The sequence below is a fragment of the Erpetoichthys calabaricus genome, chromosome 6, assembly GCF_900747795.2.
Source record: "Erpetoichthys calabaricus chromosome 6, fErpCal1.3, whole genome shotgun sequence".
NCBI lineage: Eukaryota > Metazoa > Chordata > Cladistia > Polypteriformes > Polypteridae > Erpetoichthys > Erpetoichthys calabaricus.
The window spans coordinates 197,299,035-197,322,082 of NC_041399.2; the positions used below are offsets into that span (position 1 = coordinate 197,299,035).

Sequence of the window (23,048 nt, forward strand, 5' to 3'; positions counted from 1 at the left end):
GGCAGGTACCGTTGCATACTTGTTTTCTACCGAGAAGGGACCTGCTATATCGTTTTCCAATCAACAGACTCTTACACAAGACCAGAATTTTCCCTTTGAAAACTTGATTCCCATGCCTGTATGACACCCAGGTTGTTTCAGTTAAAGATGGCACCTCCCAGAAGGAAAAATATGAAAGTACAGAATAAAATTACCATACTTTCATTTTGTGCTTATATTAACATGGAGGTTACAATAATAGACAGCTTGTCAATGTGATAGATTACAAAAAAGGTGCTTAGTAGGAATTCAGTGTTCCCCAGTACAGGAGCACAAGGCTAGGGGTGGGAAGAACATCTAACAAGGTATGATGAGCCAAGAATGAAAAGACATGGTATATCTAATTTCAACCATGGTTCACTGCTACTCATTTTTACATTAATAATAGCACTTTCCATTCGATCTGCAGGTCTGGTGCAAGTTATCGAAGTATGTAAAAGCTGGAGGACTTGTTTCACTCTCCTACTGCCTTAGGCTAGAAGTCCTTGCAAGCCTAGACTGATCGCTTACTGTGGCCTCATTCAACTATGCAAAAAACAATTATAATTTTGAACAACCACCATGTACCCCAAACATAAACTTAGCTTATTTGTCAGTAAAATGCATTCCAAGCCAAGCATCTGTCTGGCAGTAAGGTGTACCCTGCCCTACAGGTTCTATAACCTTGAGTTACAATTAATGGTTTCTTACCTGGTGACACTCACACCTACAGAACTTATTTTCCTTTTTAAAAGTAATTTACAACTAAAAAAACTGTATAAAATATTAACAGAAAGAAAGCATGCAAGCATAAAAAAAAAAAAATCACTCAGCATGGCATTAGCCTAATAGATAGATACATTATTAATCCCAAGGGGAAATTCACATACTCCAGCAGCAGCATACTGATAAAGAACAATATTAAAGAGTGATAACAATGCAGGTATACAGACAGACAATAACTTTTTATAATTTTAACGTTTACCCCCCTGGGTGGAATTGAAGAGTCGCATAGTGTGGGGAAGGAATGATCTCCTCAGTCTGTCAGTGGAGCAGGACATTGACAGCAGTCTGTCTCTGAAGCTGCTCCTCTGTCTGGAAATTATACTGTTTAGTCGCTCTGCCACAGATGTCAAACTGTCCAGCTCCATGCCTACAATAGATCCTGCCTTCCTCACCAGTTTGTCCAGGCGTGAGGCGTCCCTTTTCTTTATGCTGCTTCCCCAGCACAACACTGCGTAGAAGAGGGCGCTCGCCACAACTGTCTAATAGAACATGTGCAGCATCTTATTGCAGATGTTGAAGGATGCCACCCTTCTAAGGAAGTATAGTCGGCTCTGTCCTTTCTTACACAGAGCATCAGTATTGGCAGTCCAGTCCAATTTATCATCCAGCTGCACTCCCAGGTATTTATAGGTTTGCACCCTCTGCACACAGTCACCTCTGATGATCACGGGTCCATGAGGGGCCTGGTCCTCCTAAAATCCACCACCAGCTCCTTGTTTTTGCTGGTGTTCAGTTGTAGGTGGTTTGAGTCGCACCATTTAACAAAGTCCGTGATTAAGTTCCTATACTCCTCTTCCTGCCCATTCCTGATGCAGCCCACAATAGCAGTGTCGTCAGCGAACTTTTGCACGTGGCAGGACTCCAAGTTGTATTGGAAGTCTGATGTATATAGGCTGAACAGGACCGGAGAAAGTACAGTCACCTGCGGCGCTCCTGTGTTGCTGACCACAATGTCAGACCTGCAGTTCCCGAGACGCACATACTGCCATGCCACCAGGTATGAATCTACTCCCATCTCTGTCAGCTTGTCCCTAAGGAGCATAGGTTGGATGGTGTTGAAGGCGCTAGAGAAGTCTAGAAACATAATTCTTACAGCACCACTGCCTCTGTCCAAGTGGGAGAGGGACTGGTGTAGCATGTAGATGATGGTAAACCGAGATGCCAGGAGTTTTCAAAAGAATTACCTCCCCGACAAACACAGAGATTTACTTTTGGCCCAATTATTTTTTTTAGTCGTTTTCAGTAATTCTTTCAGAAAGAAAGAAAATAAATCAGCATTCAGGAAAATGCCAGGAAAAAAGTACTGTACTCACCCTCTTCCTGACCCTGAATTGGACAAAGGTGGGATTAAAAGAATATTTTGGAAATAAATTTCAAGAAAAACCAAAAAGAGGGGGATTGCACGTCTCAACAACAGACAAGATCCTTAAGCCATTGGTATTGGGCCTAGTGGACTTTCAAGCTATAATGCTGCATTCACGTGCTTTCAAAGTTTTGCTACTTGCTCAGCAAATAAAAAGTGATTAAAGATAAACTTATTTTTTTCATGAGCAAACTAAACTCCTTAAAGATATATCACGCTGTTCCAATATACAATGAAATGCTATATCTGACTGACCAGGTTACATTTTTTACTTTATACAACTGACTGATGTGAAAGGTCAGAATATTACAACACAACTCACAGAAAATTTGGGCAGCATTGTTTGCTGCGAATTGACAAGCAAAGCCACAGATTTCACAAGGCATTAATGAACTGGCACCTAGGCAGCGCGAGTGAAAACTTGGGTTTCCCACCTGGCCGGCAGTGCATAAATGCAGTATAACTTTCAAAGGTGAGTGGAATAAAATCGGTGATTGTTGTGCCAGCAAGAATAACTTGGGAGTGAGATGGTTTCCAAGTTTTCATATGCCAATCCAGTCCAACCAAACAGATTTTCATGAAAAAGTGAAACTTTTAAAAGGTGTGGCAATGTTAATGGGTAAACACACTTCTGTTAACCCCCCCACCCACCACAATGCAGTATTAGCCAAAAATATGCCAAATCAAACTTGCATCAAGTCTCTTTCAATGGCTCAAGATTCTATCAAGCCTGTACAAGTAGCAAGTTGTGTGTTGTGCTTTACTTGACCTCAAAGATGAAGATTTACCCAAGTTTGGAAACTTCTTGGAGACGTGATTTATAAATCTCATTGTACAACATCACACATTTAACCAGAATCTTATAATAAATGATATAAAAAGCTGAAAGAGATGCTCTCATGCATATATGAGGTGAATGAGCAACAGCAGAGCTCCAAGTACTCATTACGAGTCAGAAGTCTTAATGTTATCTAACAATTTTCAAGAATATCACTTACCTGCCAATGATATTAGAGTCCCCTGTTTCAATGCAGAGTTGCGAGTTGATTGCCTCAAAGCTGGAGTTCTCGAGTAGCTTCATATTGAGGATTCGGTCTCAACACAGTAGCTGCAAGAGAAGTCATCACATGTCAGCTGGAAGAAATGCACAGCAAACAGAACTGTAGATGCCTCTTCTTTGCCCTCATGTGTCCTTGTCATTCTGGAAACTCAACTGAATACCACAATCCCATGAGGTTCTTTAAAAACATTCCCAAAACAAACCAAATATGACATGGGACAGATCCTTGCTAAATTCATATGCTATGGGAATTCTCAAGATTACTAATTGCCATGTCTACCCTTCCTCTCATATCAGTTTTCAACTGGCATTTTACAGAAACACGAGACTGCTATTGATTTCCTGCTCAATCCATATAAAAATCAGAAGAATTCACCAATTATTTTTGCAATAAATAAATAAATAAATAAATAAATAAAGCAAGCTAAATGTACTGAGCATGTATCACAATACGACTAAAATATGACACTTCTGGCCGATTGAATTATTTATTTTATATATTGAAATTAGGTAAGAGGTCAACATTACATAAGAAACTGGCTAATTTGGGTAACAAAAGTTATATCCATGCTACTATGTTTTCATTTTGAAAAGCAGACAATAGTCTCATTTTTGCCTTTCTTCAACAATACCCTGGTAATCTTAAATCCCCAAAACACTCTCCAGAGCCTTAAATTTCTGAAAACGCAGTATGGATGGGTGAAAACAAGAAGTTTTAAATGTGCAGACTCTTATCATGCTCCAATTGGTTCATGGTAATTACAGTATATGGCCATTCTCCGATTGGATTGTGTTTATTACAATGAGCAATCCCCTGATCGTTCGCCCTTCACAGAAGAAAACCATAGTTTATCATAGTGGACAAAGAGGATTTGCTTTTAAAATGGCGCTTGTCCTGTTGCATACCTGTATGTATCTAAAATGTGTTTTGTATAGTATGTAAGCTGCATACATGTGGAAACGGCAAATAATTTACCTGTTGTTAAAAACATTCAATGGGTGATATAAATGTTCTTGTCATGAAAATATTTTTTGATCTTAATCTTCCCGTTTCCAGTGTGGGTGTACAGCCATGTCATATGCATTTTAGGCCATTTTAGTGTAGACCAAGATACTTTCGTAAGTGATGTTAAAACGCTAGTGTTGACATTAATTGCTTTAGTTTCAAAACATAAATTTAGGAATGGGAATATATGGACGCAGCCAAAAAGCTCGCCGAAGTTCTCCCACTTAGTAGGGCACTTCTATAAGATTTCTTATTGTTTCATTTGACCTGTAGAACTAGAGGGCTACACCTGACCTCAATAAAACAAGTGATACACAGAGCAAAGTGATTAGGGGGAGTCATGCTGGACAGTGGTTATCGAGTCTTGTGTTTCAGGCTGCATCCACACTACTACAGTTTCTTGTAAAAAAAACACAGACATTAGTTTCCACTTTTGTCATTTGTTCACAAACAGTTTTGAAGACGCAGACTCTAATCAGGCTTTGATTTGTTTGTGCTTATTATGTGGCCCTTCTCAGATTGGATCTTGATCATTACGTCTCACTCTCTGGTCAGCCTTCACAGAAGATACATATATTCCAGCGTAGCAACATGGAGCACTTGCTTTCCATTGTGTTGCTGTGAGGCACAGAAACTTGGGGAAAAGTGTGTTTTTGAACAAAAGGAAGACATTGGTGCAGAAAGTGCTTTGTCTGCTCCAACCTCAACCTCCTGTTTTGAGAGACAATGAATTCTATTAGCATACAAAGTACAGCATAGTGAGAGCTCACCAGCATACACCCAAAGAACTGCTAAAAAGGCCATTTTTTTCTAGAAAAGTCAAAGCCTTAGAGAGAAGAGCATTCACACTTATTTACTCATCCTTCTCACTAAGTTGCCATAAATAGTTGAGTAAGAAAAGGTCAGCTTACAGTCAGTCACTCAGTAAAGAAGCTTGAAAATGAAGGGCATTTCAAAAAGAGGAAAATGAGCTTTGAAAGATTATGCAAGCTCAATTTAAAGAGTAGCCTATAAATAGCCCATACGACCACACTGTTGAGCTAAAGTAAAATTCACACTAGCAGCTGCAGCTGAATACAAACACAAGGAAGAGAAAACTTTCATTGGTAAACAGAGGTAGAGTGTTTCTGTTCCCTTGAAATACAGGGGTGCAAGTGAAGTTGTGTGTCACGGGTAAGCTTCTTCAGGAAATCTAAAGAAAAATTATACATCACTTAAAATACTTTTATAAAGGACTTTCCCCAAAAGGACTGTTTATAACAAATATAATCCTGCACAAAGATCTGTCTTATGTATGCAAAAACGTCTATAAAATTCAATCATGTCTATTGGGTACTGAGGGTGAAAACCAGAACAAAAAGCATTGAATGAGTGACATAAAAGTTCTTAGTCATGAAAAAGTTTTTGGATCTTACTAATATTTTCAAATCCATTTACTTAAATCACTAAATCCATTTTTAGAGTTGTTTAAACAAAAATGATCTATGTCTACGCTAGCACTTTTACATAGTTAACGAAATATCTGTCATTACTAAAACAGCCAAAAACACGTATGACATAGTCGTTCGCCTACATTAGGCATGTGTGCAATGCCAGATAAATCTGTGAAGGGATGGTAACGCAGCCAGCCACAACATTTATTGCAAAACTGTAGAAACCAGTCATTTTGTGCTAAATCCTGTGGCAGCATAGCCATCCCTTCATGAAGAACATTCCTCTTCTTCCTGTTTCTACAAATGCACACATTCCCAGTGTAGGTAAACAACTATGTTATATGCATCTGAGGTCATTTAAGTGTGGGCGGAGATACTTTTGTAAACAATGTAAAAATGCTAGAGTGGATGGAGATTGTCTTCATTTAAAAACATCATTTTTACATAAAAACTTAGTAATGTGTATGTAGCCTAAAATATTACAGAGCAAAGAAACTGGACTATAGCCAGGTGTTGGGCTGTGGCACTACTAGGCAAAACAAATGTAAGTGTTTTATTCATAAGATCAGCAGCCACCTGCAACATATAAGAATCTGCAAATATACACGTTTCTACATCGCAGCATCTTCTCAGCAACTGAGAAACACTTAGATACCAGCTGAGCTGAATTCCCAAAGAAGCTTCTGCACATACAAGGGCCCGCTGGGGTCAGAAAGGGAAACAAAACAGCAACAAGGAAAGATAGGAATAACACACAGGATTATCACTCCTGAGCTAAACAAGCAGTTGGCAGTCATAAAACATATCAAATGAAACTTTTTAAAAAACAAAGATTTTGAAAGCTGGTGTGTTTATAAGGGAAAGCTTGTGACTAACCACATTTTTATTTTAAAGTCTAAGTTGGTTCTTGGAACACACTGCTTTTCCAAAAGCACAGCGGTGAAGAGGAAACTATAATTTAGGGCAACATGGTCTAAAAACACACAACACTCCAATAAGCACAAAAGAGCATTGGAAAAAGAAAAAAAAAAAAAAAAAAAAAAAAAAAGAAAAGGCCAGCTGCCTTGATTCTGATTTTCATTTTCATTTTCAAAAGAGTATACCTCTGGAAGAGCTACATGAAGAAACAGTACTCTGAAGACATCATTCTGCTGTCGCTAACAGAAATGCACATAGATGAACCACAATAGGAAAACCAGATCAGCTGCTGCAAAACACTTAGAGCCAAGGCATGAGAAACAAAAAGCATTCTGGGTTTCACAATTAGATAGTCGGGGCCGCAGAAAAACAAGAAAGAGGAAATTGAACATGCAGAAGCAGAGCAAACTTAAGAGCATTTCATTATGTACACAGTCTCTCTTTAAGGTTAACACTGTGCGATTCTCTCAAGTAAATGTAAAATTACCAACAACATAAGGCTATCAAACTCACTTAATCCAGTGGATTTAAACGAGAGTTCTGAGAGAACATCAGGCACGAATTAGGAGCTAACTTTGGACAGAGGACTCATTCAATGCAGAGCTCACTCACATTGGAAAATTTTTAATTCAATATTTAATCTAACATGCATCTTTTGGGTTTAAAAGCAAATGACTTATTTTTTGTGATCATAGGCTTTGGCTACTGATGCTACCATTCATTTAGATGGGCAGTGGATATAAAAAGGATTATATTTATACTCTTGATTCTAAAAGTGAACTGAACCTGTACTTTTTGATGGATGACAAGGTTGAAAACATTTATATAAAGATTATGTCACTAAAAAGGAATGCCAGAAGAAATTAGGCAAACACAAAACACCCAATGTATTTTCAAAACTGCCAACCAAAAATGCCAAAATCGTAATAAATGACAAAATTACCAATATACAGTATATACAACTATTAACAAGAGTACAAACACACAATAATGCTACACACACAGTCCAGAAAGTCTTTTACTGTATTTTACTGAATCCAGATACAAAATAAAATGGTTTTCCATTGTTTAAGATCTTAATTCTCCCCTGCCAAATATCTTCCCAAAAACAGGATTGCTGCATTGGGAGTTTTCAGAGCTCCAACCTGTGACATTTCAACCCCATCCTTCCATTATCCAACCTGCTATATTCTAACTACAGGGTCACGGGGGTCTGCTGGAGTCAATCCCAGACAATACAGGGTGCAAGGCACCAGCCCACCACTGGGCACGCACACACACACACACACACACACACACACACACACACCAAGCACACACTAGGGGCATTTTTTTTTAGAATCACCAATGCACCTAATCTGTATGTCTTTGGACTGTGTGAGGAAACCCAAGAAGACACGGGGAGAACATGCAAACTCCACACAGGGAGGACCCAGGAAGCGAACCTGGGTTTCCTAACTGCGAGACAGCAACGCTACCCACTGAGCCACCATGCCGCCCTCAACAGTTATGGTGCCTTGAAATGCAGGAATCATGTATAAAAAGTGTTGTCATTTCTACATGGTGTGACTGAAACGTATACAAATCCCCTTAAGTTAAAGTCTGCAAAGTGCACTTTAATCACGTCTGAATTGTTTGATTTGTAAATTTAAATTAAGGGGCAGAGGAGTAAATCAAGGATAAAATGTGGTCTTTGTCCTAAACATTATGGGGGACACTGTAATAATAATACATTTTATTTATATAGCGCCTTTCCATGCTCAAGGCGCATCACAGAGTCTCAAAGAAACAGCAGGTATATGTAACATTGTATACACAGGTTTCCTGAACAGAACACTAAAACAGAGAGATACAGGATATACATGAGCATTAAACAGAATAAAAGACAACAAGCCAGAGTAAAATACTAAATTTAAATATTAAAAGAAAAGACCAGCAAATAACTTAATTTGTGATCTAACACACACACACACACAAACTACACAGAGTATCTGGACAGAGAGGGAGACTGAAAGAGGCGGTAGTATGTCAGGTTAAGTTAAAATCCTTCCTGAACAGATGAGTTTGAAGTTGTTTTTTTAAAAGAATGAATGGAGTCAGCTGATCTAATTAATTCAGGGAGGTCATTTCAAACTCTGGGCGCTATACAGCTGAACGCTCCATCACCCATAGAGTGCAGGTTAAGCTGGGGCACAACAATATTGTCAGAATCGGAGGACCTTAGCGGGTGAACACGAGCACAGCAATGGAGAAGGTCATTAATGTAGTCTGGTGCAAGACCATTTAAAACTTTGTAGGTTAATAACAGAATTTTACATGAAACCATACAAGTAAATGCAACTGTACAAGTTAAGTTACTTATGAGTGAGAGTGCCCTGTGAGGGACAGCCTCAGCCATTATTAGTCTTTGGTACTAGTTTGATGATGCTAGCATTGACTCTAGATTCCTGTGACTCTGTAATATAACAAGTAGTTTAAACAAATTAATCAATGGAAGGAAGACAAATTAAAAATTGGCACAAATTAACAATGTACTTCTCCCCACCCCCACAAGAGTCAGGTGTGGTGGATAAGTCAGTTCAAAGATACAATTTTGTTGTGAAGAAGTACTCGGACCTTGTAAAAAAAAGTTTTCTAATAATATTAAATTAGAAATAACATTCAAAACTGTATTTTTGTTGCAAAAAAAAAAAAATCTCATACTCAAGCACAAAGAAATAAACAAAATTAGATACTTGTCAGCAGATTTGCTAAAGTCAAACACTGATTCCTGCTGCTTGCACAAGTGTTCACATATTGATATCTGGTTGAGTCAGCTTTTGGGGCTTGCATCTGCCAACTTTGCACAATAGGTAAGTAAGTTACCACAAACTTCCTACTAAGACAACATCACCTTTCCAGATTGATTTTTTTTTTTTTTTTAAATCACTTTTTATTTGAAGAGGGGGTGCATCTAGTTGAATATGTAAAAATAAAATCAATAAAGCATGCAGACATTAACTAAGGGGACAAATAAAAATTCAGTTGTTGAAACCATCAGGTATGCATGGAGACGAATATGCAGAGAGGATAAGAACAAAGTCACAGCAGATGAAAGCATGATAGGCAAAGAGTAGGTGTGAAAGATGGCAATCTGTTAAGATAAAAAGGCAAGAAAAGGTGCTGTGGGAATGCAAAGACTTCACTGAAAAAAATCTGTTTAGCTTCTGCTGCTTTCTCTGATGGGTGCCTTTTGAATACTTATGAAAGGACACAGTCAGAGAGATCATATGATCAAGATAAATGTCATTTTGTGGTCTTTGATCCTGATGGCTCCTTTCTTAGACGAGATCTGAAACCTGTCTCCCTGTTTTAGCTTTAGTAAATTACAGGGCACTTTCTATGAGAAATACAGCAAACAAGATTTTCTGGACAGGCAGTTTTGTCTGCGGTATAACTAACATGTCAAGAGGAAGCAGATAAAATCACATTGTAGCATATTTAGTTATATGTAATGCAATGTTTATGCTAGCTCATAGTTATCATAGGAGCAGAATGATGGAAAGATAATATAAATATTCTATTTTACCTCCCACCCATTTAAGTATTCATTCGCAATATCTACTTTTTCCAAACCAATTCCTGGCATATGGCAGAAATTGTCAGCAGACAGGTTCTGAGAGCATCACATAGTAAACTTGCACACACCAGAGTACTTTAGAATAACCATTTAGTCTCTGGGGAAGTTTCTCTTAAAATCCATGTCACATCGCACAACTTTTCAGTTAAACAATATTTAAAGTTAAAAAGTAATATAAAATAATATATCATAAAAGTTTATTACCAATGAAATGTTGCATACAGTAATAGCTATTATTAGTATTGGAAAGTTACTTTGTATATGAGATTCTTATTTTATCTTTCTGGTACAAAGAACCCCAAATTCATTAAATAACTTGGAGACAATATGGCCCTACCCAGGGCAGCCTGCGTCATGACAAAAATGAGGGACACGCCTGATTAAATAAAACCTTAAATAGTGAGGAATTAACACCAGATTTCTTGACTGAAATGGACGTATGCGAACCATCAAACAATAAACACAAACTGTTGTGGAACTGCTTCTTCATGATCAGATCACAATGTAGCACTTTTCCTGATGCCCCCTTTGACCCTAAGCCATCACTACCACAACACACAAAATGACATTCAAAAACCTAAGGTAAGAAGTCTGTGGCTAGAAACAAAAAGCTTTGCACAAAGAACAAACAGAGACTACACTTTACAGACAGAGGGATAACAGCTAATATGTGTTTGTTCTGTTTATCTATATAATGGTTAATTAATATTTGTATTTCCTTGTTTGAGTTTAGTCTACACATATACCTATCTGTGTCGGAATGATGTACAACTGCATACTAAAGCCAACAAACTGGAGCTTGAATGCCCATTTGTAGTCATAAAACATTTCTGCCATAACTAGGCAGTGTGGTGTAGTGAATAAGGCTTTAGATTTCAAAACCAGGAACTGCAAGTTAAATCCTGCTACTGACACTGTAACCATGAGACAAGTCACTTCACTTGTCTGTGCTCCAATTGGAAAAAACAGAGTCTATCGTTCTGTGTGTAAAGAAAAATTTTATGTATTAAAGTTATCAAGCATTGATCTGCATCTTTACATTAAGCACACATACACATTGTAAAATAGCTAATACAGGTCATTTTTAAACAAAATGAAACATCATTTAGTGCTCGTCTTCTGCAACAAAATCACAGTTAAAGTATGTTGATTTACTTCTGTTTTATGTGATAACACCCCCTCTGATCACACAAGGAAATAGAAAAGGTATTCCTGGTACTGCCAGGAATAGGCAGTAAAATGATTTTTTCTAAATACTTTTTGTTGTCATAAACATGTATTGGAAACACAGAAGCTTGTTTTCTTGTATCAAAACTTTGCAGCTTCAATGTGGACATATTCAAGAAGTTTTTTTTTGTTTTTTTTTTTTTTTTTTTTTTTTTTTTAAACGGTGGTTCTCAATGCCCCATAGCCTCAATTATAAAATGCTAAAATGGCAGGCAAGATATTTTTCAAAGTTTATAGAACACGTTTAACCTTAGAACACAATTTTCCATTCAAAATCTATATAAATATTTCTATATGTATATGAAGAAATAACTTTGTCTTGAAAAATACTGATCTTTTACAAAGATTTGCAAGTTACAAAATAGATGAATGGACGAAAGTTTCCACCAATCCCTACCCCCCATAACCCCCAACTCACGTGTGTCTGTTGAGCTCATTTTAAAGTAACTTACTGGATCTATTATAATAATTCCTTTCAGAATTTTAAAAACTTCAACCACATCACCTTAAACTAAAACGGTTCAGATCATTTCATCTTTCTTCACAACTGATAACACTGCAATGGTAGAATCAGCTTAGAATCTCCCCTCTGAACTTTCTCTAGAACAGCCATGTCTTTTTTGTAGCAAAACAGCTACACAATATTCCAAGTGAGGCCTCACCAGTGTGTTATAAAACTCAAAGTCAAATGAGACTTGTATTTTAAACATCATGCTATATAACCTTGATATATAACTTAAAAAGGAGGTTAAAAAAGTTTCTTGTCATCACTTGAAACGATACAGGGAAGGCAACATAAAAAAAACAAAAAAAAAAAAAAACACCTTTTTGGGTGGACAATTCCTTTAAGTAATACTGTTGAAACATTGAACAGATTTTAAGATAATGGTGCTTTAATGTTCAGTTTCACCATTTGTTCAACCACAGAAACCGATGAATGTGCAAGCAAAAAAGTCGGGTGACATATGCACACAGTCAAATGGAAATACACCCAAAGAGTTCATCCCATAGGCTTGAGTGACACCTAAATACCTTGTCACATTATTGGACAACATTTTTTAGTTGTAGCCGCCATGTACATAATCTTCGCGAGACAGAAGCAATTGGCAGTGCACTGCCATAAATCCAATCGTGTAGTCTTAACATACCCAGTGAATCACTCCCAACTATTTAGAGATTCAGTTTGATTTGGTCTTTAGCCTTAGGGATGGGCTTCCATGCATAAGAGCCGACAACCAAAGAATGCTCATGTGGAGATATAATTCATATAATACCACAATGCTGAATAAGGAGCACTGAATTTGGACCCTACAAACAGAAGAGAAGCTTATCCCAGGTTTTACAAACCATGACAGAAAGGGAAAAGGAAAAAAATGACTGAACTCACGGTACCCATTAACCCCTCATACAGCGCACCAGCTCCACCAGGGACAATGTTATTGGCTGTCAGTCGCTAAATTGAACATGTTCAACGATTTCCAGTTGTGTAACCTGACATGCTCCAGTGACAAAATCAGAAACTGCAGTCAGCAAGACTGACATACTGCACAACCAGAAGTTGCATCCACTGTCAATCAGGATCAAACAGGTATCTGAACTTTGAAAAACCAAAATCTAGCTATACTATCCAATTGTGTTCTGCATTAATGTTATGTTTATTGGACAGAATCAAAATAGACTGTGGAAAAGTAAATAAATCAGTAGATAATAATAATAATACATTTTATTTATATAGCGCCTTTCCCATGCTCAAGGCACTTACAGAATATAATCAAGAACGGCAGAATATACAGTATATAGCATTGTACAAACCAGATAAATAAATAAAGAAGATTAAGACAGTAAATTCTGAAAAAAAAAAACAGACAACATAATTGATGGTCTAGCACACACATACAGGTTACATTAGCATCTTGACAGAGAAGTAAACTGAGAGAAAGGTAATAAAGTCAAGTAGAGCTAAAAGCCTTCCTGAGCAGATGAGTTTTGAGTTGTTTTTTAAAAGAATTCATGGAGACAGCTGACCTGATTAATTTTGGTAGGTCATTCCAGAGTCTGGGCGCTATACAGCTGAAGGCCCTGTCACCCATGGAGTGTAGATTAGTGAGGGGCACAACAAGATTACCAGAATCAGAGGACCTTAGTGGGCGGGCAGGCACATAGTGATGGAGAAGGTCACTGATGTAGTTTGGTGCGAGGTTATTTAAAGCTTTGTAGGTTATTAGTAGGATTTTATATTCGATTCTGTAGATACAAAAGAATAACAATCCGTTTTTATATGTGGTGTAATGAAAGCGTACAAAGGTTTCATTTTATGTGTAGGTCTTCAACTGGGACCTAAACATATAATGAAACAGACCTGCTAGCAATGCTGTTCCATTTTCATCTATAGTAGTATTTGTCTAAGAGTTTGAAAACAATGGCTCACTGTTACAATAATAATTCTGAAACAGCAGCTTGAAATAATACAAAGACAAAAAGGCCAGAAGCAGAACTTCAGGACAAATACGCAAACTCAAAAACAAGGCCGTCAGCTCAGGCTTCTCTCACAGATGTTTCTGGAAGGCTAAACACTACCTCAGGCTGAACAAGAGCTGCCAAGGTTTACTGCTGCATGTCACTGCTGGGTAAATATCCCTAAAAGGATCGAAAGATACTGCGTAATTTTCAGGAGCCAAAAAATTGCCATGCCCCTTGCACACAAATCCTCATTTAAGACCTTAGGAAGACAGATAAGAATTGGAGGGTTGAAACAATTATGAAAGAGAAAGAAAAAGAATTATAAGTCAGTAAGACAACTTCTCTGTGATAAAAGTGCTTTGCCAAGAATACATCTTTTTTAATTTTTTTAATACAGCACTTTTTGAATTGCTGTGAAACACATTTTATACAGGGGTAAGTGGTTATTCCAACACAGATTAGGAGACAGACGGACTCCATGCAATGTTTCTCAAATACACAGTTAATGAGTGGATCTCCGCTGCAATGTGACACTTAACTAAGTACTCTCTCTTCAGATTGTATAGTTGACAGACTGAGGAGATCGTTCCTCCCCCAAACTATGCAACTCCTCAATTCCACGGTGGGGGGGGGGGGGGGGGGGGGGTGGGTAAACGTTAACATTATTCAAAGTTATTGTCTGTTTTTACCTGCATTTTTATTACTCTTTAATTTAATATTGTTTTTTGTATCAGTATGCTGCTTCTGGAGTATGTGAATTTCCCCTTGGGATTAACAAAGTATCTATCTATCTAGTTTTGCAGTTGTCTTTAAACTTGTCTAATCTAATCTTCTTTGTCTGGCATTGAAACACTCAAACAAACAAATATTTATTTATTTATTTAAAGAAATAAATAAATACTAGACTTCCATTCCATTATATGTCGATCATTATAAATTCTTGCATGTTAAAGGATCCCACATACTGTTTTAATGACACAGCAACTCTCAACATAATCATCCGTTTCTTAATCTGCTTATTCAACGGACAGTCACAGAAAGACTCTATTCTGGTGGTACTAAGTTGGAGCACCAATTTAATCACACAGCAAAAAAGTCACACTTACTGGCAAGGGGCCACTTCAGAGTGTTCAATCATTATAGCATGCACAACTTTGAGATGTGCATCTTTGAGAAAAAAGGTTTGCATAGATTTTGCACCAGTCAATGCAGAAAGAACATTTACAATCCACACTCGAATTTAAACCATGTCACCAGGATCAATTAGGCAACAAACAATCATTATTTCATGATGCTGTGTTCATGATAATAACAATCACAAATAACTTCACAGTTCATGGGGTGGTTTTGTGTGTCTCAAACTTGAAAATCTGTAGTTTTCAGTATAACTCCTAAAATGCTAGATTATGCCCACAGTGTGGTTATAACCAAGATGTCCCACTGTTAAAAGTAAGCATATCAAATTCTGATTATCAATCTCAACTGTCTTTACATTTAGAAAGTAATGTGATAACTTCTATTCAGAAGCATTATTCATCTATCTTCCAAACCAACCATATCATTGCTGCATCAGAGGCAAAGAAACCAACTTGAATGAGTCAACACTTTGAACACACACATACATATTGTATACATACACACACACATACAGTACATATTAGATATACACACACTATATAATCTACTGCAACCTGCAAGAGAACTGAAACTTGGGAGAAGATTTATACTCCAGCAAGATGATGACTCCAAACATAAAGGGAAAGCTACACAGGAATGGCATAAAAACAACAAAAGTGAATGTCCTAGAGCAACCAAGTCAGAGTCAAGACCTCTCCAAATGACTACCTGTGGCTGGACTTGGTTGTTCACTCGATGGTCCCCATACAAACTGACAAGAGTGTGCAGAGTCCAAATGTTGAAAGCTAATAGAGGGCTGAGCACACAGACTAAATGCCGATTTGAATAGGGTCAATCAGTTATTTTGTGTTTAACAACTGTAATAACTTTTAATACATTATTGAAATTTGTTTTCACTTTCACATTTAAGAGTCTTTTTCTGGTGATCAACGTTAAAAAGCCCAATTAAATCCACTGTGATTCAATGTTGTATAACAAAACATTAAAAGGTGTGCATAGGTAGACAGACAGGCATACAGAAAAAATGTAAAATTTTTAGATAATACCAAGAAAACATTTGATCAATCTTTAAAAGCTGTGCAAACTACAAAGAAGGGAAAAATGGCTTAGTTTAGTACAAAGTGCATAAAGAGAAACTGAAAATTACTTATAGAATGGGCTATATTCTTATCTGAAACAATTAAAAAGACAAATGTTGACATACAGATGTGGACAAAAGCATTGCCACCCTTCCACTATCTGTGAAATAAGTTTAAACTAACAAAAGTAATTGGCATTCACCATTATTTATTTCTCATTTCATAGAGCAGACACTTGCTATTGATTTAGGACATGTTAAAATCAATAAAAACAAATTAAGAAATGGCATGGATAAAATTATTGGGACCCTTTAGTAGTTAAAAGACATGACTGGATTGCAGCGATATCTCAAGCAGACTAATTAAATGGAATAACAGGTGCCTTCAGTCTTATTATCAGCACTTAGCCCATTTGAATTGAATTAGGTCTTCAGTCAGCTGTGTTGGGTCCTCATAAGCATTGCACTGAACACAAACGAGAATGAAAAGCAGAGAGTTGTCTCAGGAGGAAAGTAAATAGCTAAGCATGGTCAAGGCAAAGGCTACAAGGCCATCTCCAAAGAACTTCATGTTCCTGTCATCATGGTAGCTAATATTATCAAGAGGTTTGGGGTCCATTGAAACATAGCCAACCTCCATGGACAAGGCTGCAAGAGGAAAATTAATCCCAGATTGAAGATAAGAATAGTTCAAATGGTTGACAAAGAACCAAGGGAAACATTGACAGATTCAGATGACCTCCAAGATCAATATACACAACAGTCGCACCATCCGTTGCTGTTTCAATTAAAGTGGGCTCTATTGTAGAAGACCCAGGAAGATCCCACTTCAGAAAGCATATTGAAAAGCTACAGTCCTTCTGGAAGCAATTCCTTTGGGCACATTAAAGTAAATTAGAGCTTTTTGGTAAGTCATGGCAGCTCTATGATGACAAAAGACAAAACAATGCATACTGAAACAGCACAGCTGGTTAGCTAACCAAACACCTTGATCAAATAAACTTCCAATGTTATGAACATTACAAGGAAATCTAACAAATTTCAAAAGAACAGATCTAGTTTAGTAGTTACAAATCCTATCAATAATTTGATTAAAGGAACTCTTGTTTTGTAATCAGTTAAAACCTGGCTGAGAAAATTACTTCCCTTTGTGCAACTGTCAGTGAAAGTACACTTTTAAATACGATTATGCAATGTCTTCTATTTGTGTACTCATGAAAGAGAAAAGATTTTCTCATTTTGGATCCATTACCTATTTTCAACCACTTTTCCCTACTTAGTTGGATCAATTGAGGTGAAGTCCCCTATGGAATGGCATACCCCTTTCTAGATCATCTCCCACCCCAAGACACACAATAGGCTTACTCGAACATGTTTTATTTTGTAATTGACAACCTTATGATTGTTTTTGATCAGTTGCCATTTAATTATAGACAGCACCTTTCTAAGATGAACCCCATTGTGAAACCTGTATCTCACTGGTTCTTAACCTGGGTTCGATCGAACCTTAGGGGTTCGGTGAGTCAGTCTCAGGGGTTCGGCGCCGGGAGGTCAAGACATGCACCCGACTCATATGATTCGTATGACACACCCCGCTTGGTCATTAGCTGTAGGTAATTACGCTACATTGTTCGGCCAATCGGTGCTGCAGGGAATTTGGTGCACTCAGTAGTCGACTTGTGACTGTCGTGACAGTATGTCATGAGATTTCTTTCTTAATATTTTAATCCATACTAACTATGTCGAACAAAAAATTTAAGTGGTTGAACGAATATGTACAACATGGATTCACATATATAACAGAACGTGATGGGAGTCAGCGTCCTATCTGCATGATTTGTAATGCCAAGTCAAGCAATTCTAGTCTAGTACCGGCAAAACTAAAAGAACACTTCCTTAACCTACATGGAGATGGGGAATACAAGAACACAACACTTGCTGAATTCAAGATAAAGAGAGCCAGATTTGATGAAAAGGCCACTCTGCCTGCTCTCGGTTTTGTACCCATCAACAAACCGGTCCTAACAGCATCGTACAAAGTTGCTTACCTGATCGCAAAGCAGGGCAAACCACACACCATTGGTGAAACACTCATAAAACCAGCTGTGTTGAAGATGGTGAATCTGATGCTGGGAAAAGCAGCCGAAGTTAAATTATCACAAATTCCTCTTTCAAATGACACCATCAACGACAGAATAGAGGATATGAGCAAAGACATCTTAGCTCAAGTAGTTGCAGATCTAATTTCAAGCCCGACAAAATTCAGCCTCCAACTCGACGAGACCACAGACGTTTCTAATCTAAGTCAACTTGCTGTATTTGCGCGCTATATGAAAGATGACATGATAAAGGAAGATTTTTTATTTTGTAAGCTTCAGTGAGCTGTGTAAAGAAATGGGTTCTGAATTCGAGGTACTTCTGTACCATTCTAACGTTCGGTGGTTATCCAGGGGATGGGTGCTGAATCGTGTTTTTGCTACGCGTGTGGAATTAACTCAGTTTTTACAAGAGCACCAACATCGTCATGCAGATTGTTTTAAAAATTCTAGGTTCATTCTCATTTTAGCATACATGGCCGATATATTTGCAGCTCTTAATCATCTCAATCAGCAGATGCAGGGTGGGGAAGTCAACATCATCGAAGTGGAAGAAAACCTGAAGGCTTTTCAAAAAAAGCTGCCGCTATGGAAACGACGAACAAAGAATGATAACTTCGCAAATTTTCCCCTGCTGGACGACTGTGTAAGTAAGATCGAAGATGTGTCTGGAATCTGAGATATTTCTGCACATACGGAACTGAAGCAAGCAGTTGCCACGCACTTAGATGAGCTTGCAAAGTCTCTCGACGGATACTTCCCTACAAGAGAGTCATATCCAGCATGGGTGAGACAGCCGTTTACGTTTGACATTGAGACAGCAGATGTCAATGATGAATACCTTGACGAAATCATTGAAATTCAGCAGAGCCAGATTCAACAGCAACTCTTCAGAACAGCAACGCTCTCATCGTTTTGGTGTCGACAAATGGTAAGTTATCCTACTATTGCTAGGAAAGCCCTGGAAATTTTTATACCGTTTGTTACAACATATCTTTGCGATCAATCTTTTTCGATGATGCTGGACATAAAAACGAAGAAAAGGAACAGACTTTGTTGTGAAAATGACATGAGAGTGGCAATTGCCAAGGTGAAGCCACGCATTTCTGAACTGGTCTTTCAAAGGCAACAGCAGAAGTCGCACTGATTTGCAGTAAATATTCATTATTATTGTAGCCTGGTGAAAATTAGGTGATGGGTGTGTGTTAAAATGATAAAAATAGCATAATACAATAAGTTTATTATTGGAATACATAAGTTTAAAAATTAACATCATTTCAGTGTGGTAGTATTAAAAAGGTTATGTCCTTGTGAAAAGGTATGTAATTTGTTGTGAATTCATGCATTATATTGGTTTTGTTCTTTGAACTCAGTGATGTTAATACATGATTCATTTTGTAAACCAGTAAAACATATACCTATGTCTTGAATTTGAAAAAAATCGTATTTTATTTTTCAATAAAGAAGGGTTTGGTGAATGTGCATATGAAACTGGTAGGGTTCAGTACCTCCAACAAGGTTAAGAACCACTGCATTAGAGCCTAACACTCTCTCTCTCCCATAGGTCATCAAACAAAATTTCTCCATTTTCAGAATGATCCTTCCACAGGAGCCTTTTTTCACCCTATCGCCTTCTGTCGACAAACAAACCTACACAAACTTCTCATCCTCAGCTCACTTCACAGAGGAGAGCTACCCTCCCAACCAGTCACTTTGAGCTGTAACAGGAGCCACTGTGTCACTTGCAAATATGTCACCAATCCCCTTATGTCTGGTCCCTCTAGTACATTGAATATTAAACAACAGACCTTATGTCAACCTATAAACCATATTTACTGCATTTCTTCTACAAAATGTCCATCCATCTACATAGGTGAAACACAAAGACCAAGACCAAGGTTAGCTACCAGGCCAGTTCTGGGAGTACATTTGAGCAGTTAAAAATCATTGACCTTACAACACCTATTGTAGAACACTTCACATCCCTTGATCATAGCCACACAGATCTCTCAGTTTGTGTTCTTTCACAAAGCTTCAAAAACACTTTTCAAAGAAAAATAGTAAAAGCTAAGCTCACTCTCAGTCTGGGATCACAATTTTTTCTAGGACTTAACGAAGGGAGAGATAAAGTTTGCCTGTCATCTTTTCCAATGGCAGCTTTTGCCTACAGCCAACTCTCTAACCTTTCCTCTTCTACAAACTTTTGTCATCTGTGTAATTTTTTTTTTTTTTTTAAACCTCTGTATGTAAAGCGACCTTGGGTTTGTGAAAGGCGCTCAATAAATGTAACCTATTACAGTATTATTATTATTTTATCGTATCATCTGCCCCAGATATGCTCTCTATGTACTCTTATATATGTTACCTGCTTTATCCTTCTCAGTTGCCCTCCCGATGAAGGCTACACAGCCATAACGTTGCATCTTTAACTTTCTTTTTCAGCATGACATTAACCTTTTTTTTCTCCCTTTGCAGATGCACAATGGAGAAGACCTATACAAACTCCCTTTCAAAAGGTATTACTTACTGTACCAAACTTAATTTAAAAAAAGAAGAGAAAGCAATACCTCAAGATATTGCTGTTCAGACCTCACTTTATAAAATGTATAGAATTAAATATTGAGCTTAAGCATATTGAGCGAATACCGTCCAAATAATGGGTAAGCACTTAATGACAAAGAACCAGAACACACCTCACAAGCTTGGAAATGGCCTAAAAATAACAAAAGTCAGAATATATTAGTAACAAACAAATAATGGGCACATAGCAACTGGGTTAATTGTACGGATTTACTGAGCAATACCGCTGCAGGTCAGAGGTAAGAACAGTTAACCTTTCAAATAGCACCCCACCAATAAAAAACTGTTATAGACTATTTCAGTGATAACTGTCCTATTACCTTAACACAGCAAGGCTAGAGCAAATGAGATTCATTACTGAAGCACTTGATAATGATGAAAAATAGTACATAACTGCTCTACCTAATTTGGAACACGAAGTGCACTGCAGTTATGCAAAAAGGAAGAGAGCTATACAGGAATAAACTGAATCTCTCAACGTTTGGATCCGTTTAGTTACTCGTTTGGAATAGGGTGTTCTTCACCACACACCTCTACCTTACGATGGTAAAGCGGCAAAGTTAACTGACACTCGTTCGTGAGTGGGTGAAAGTGGGTGTGTGCTTCAGTACTCGATGCACTCAATGCCCTTAGCTTTCCTGTACGAACGGTTGTTGTTTATTTACCTGCACTGGATAATTCGGATTCGGTCAATGGTTAAAAATACCAAATCTTACCTTCCTGGGGTCCCCTCGGTAACAGCTGTTGTCTTCCCCGTTGATTTGAAGTTACTTGTTTCGACTCGATTTAACCACGACTCTCTGGCTGTCAGTCTTTAATTCGCACCTAAAATTCTCAGTATTTGGCCTTCCTTGAGTGTATATTCTATACCCTTCGGTCTCTCTTGTCGTCCCACAGATCGACTCGATTGATCCTCTGATGATCGTTAATTATTGGCTCTATTTAGCCTCTGGTAGAGCTTTTTTTCGGCTGGAATCCGCCTCGGTTGGTGAATGCTAGTTTGCCCTTGCCTGTTTAGGCGACTCTCCGCTCTGCTCTGAGCTGTGGAGCTCGTAAATGGCTTGATGTCGGACTGCACCGTAATATCGACCACAGCGACCCCGAAGCAGGACTGCTGACAAACGGGCAGTTTCCTCGCCTCCGCGGCATCCCCTCTCGATTCTCCTTGGAGGTTGGAGATTTCCTAGGGGTGACCAGCTGCTATTGAGGCGCTGGCCTGTTGTTTTGTTCCTCTTGCAAGCGATATACAATTGTTGAAGTGACCTTCTTCGATTGTGAGATCCTACACCTCTGCCTACGCTTTCTCTTCCCCTGCTGCAAAGCAAAAAAAGAAATAATGGGCGGAGCCATGTGTCATCTACTATTATTATTGGATAAAGCATGCGTCAGTAAGAGAATTATGGCCAATGAGGTTTTAGTTTATTTCAGTGATTGGCAAAAACGTTGTAGGGATTCTTCGGCCAACCAATCCACTTATACTGTTGAGTCGTAACCCGCCCCTTATTTATCTGGTGCGTCTTTTCTCTCTTTGTTAATAATTAAAGAAAGCTTTTGATTGTGTTAAAATTTCCTTGTTGGTTTGAATTGCGAGTCTGTTTAAAACAATACAAGTGAATTTCGGTCAATTTTCTTTCTTTTGCCTGTTGCTACCAGGGTAGACACAAGCGCGAATCCATAATCACCGCGACCTGCAATGGGTATGTCAGTGTCAGACAATAGAGTGATATAAATGATCAAAGGAGCACGAACGTTCCAGAATGATATAAGTGTAGTGTTCGAGGAAGAAAATGAAAGAGGCGCGTGCTCATTCACACGCAGTGATTTCTGTTCTCCGTTTCGCTGCGAAGCAATGAAATTTCTGAGGTTGGTTTATCTTGGGAATTGTTCAACGGTTTAAACACTTTTTAAAAGGTTCCCTGCTATCTGGAAAACATCTTATGTGGCGTCAGTCCCCAACATCGTGCAGACGAAAGTCTTAAATGACTACCGACCGATGACTGTGACTTAATTATGCAGACTTTAGAAAGGTTAATATTGTTCACCTGCAACCCCTGCTCAGAACGACACTGGACCCTGTGCAGTGCGTACCAGGACCAAAATAAGAGTGGACTATGCCGTTATCTACTTGTATATGCTAAATAAAGTCTACTACCATCTGGAGAAACAGTGCTGGGAGAGAAGCAACAGTCAATGCAGGTTGATGCTATCCAGTGTTTTGGATAATGGACTACCTAACTGGTAGACCATGTTTTGTGCAGTTTAAGAAC

At 38.1% G+C, this 23,048-nt stretch overlaps 1 protein-coding gene across 1 annotated transcript in view; it reads right to left on the reverse strand.

Moving 5' to 3' along the window:
- maf1b (MAF1 homolog, negative regulator of RNA polymerase III b) overlaps window positions 1-22,097 on the reverse strand; it is a 48,043-nt gene extending 25,946 nt beyond the window's left edge. Inside the window, exons 1-2 of the mRNA XM_028804277.2 lie at window positions 21,498-22,097; window positions 3,166-3,275 (exon numbers count right to left, since the gene is read on the reverse strand). Coding sequence (XP_028660110.1) covers window positions 3,166-3,248 — 83 coding nt within the window. The 5' untranslated portion in view covers window positions 3,249-3,275; window positions 21,498-22,097. The remainder of the gene's footprint in view (window positions 1-3,165; window positions 3,276-21,497) is intronic.
- Between the last annotated feature and the right edge of the window lie 951 nt (window positions 22,098-23,048).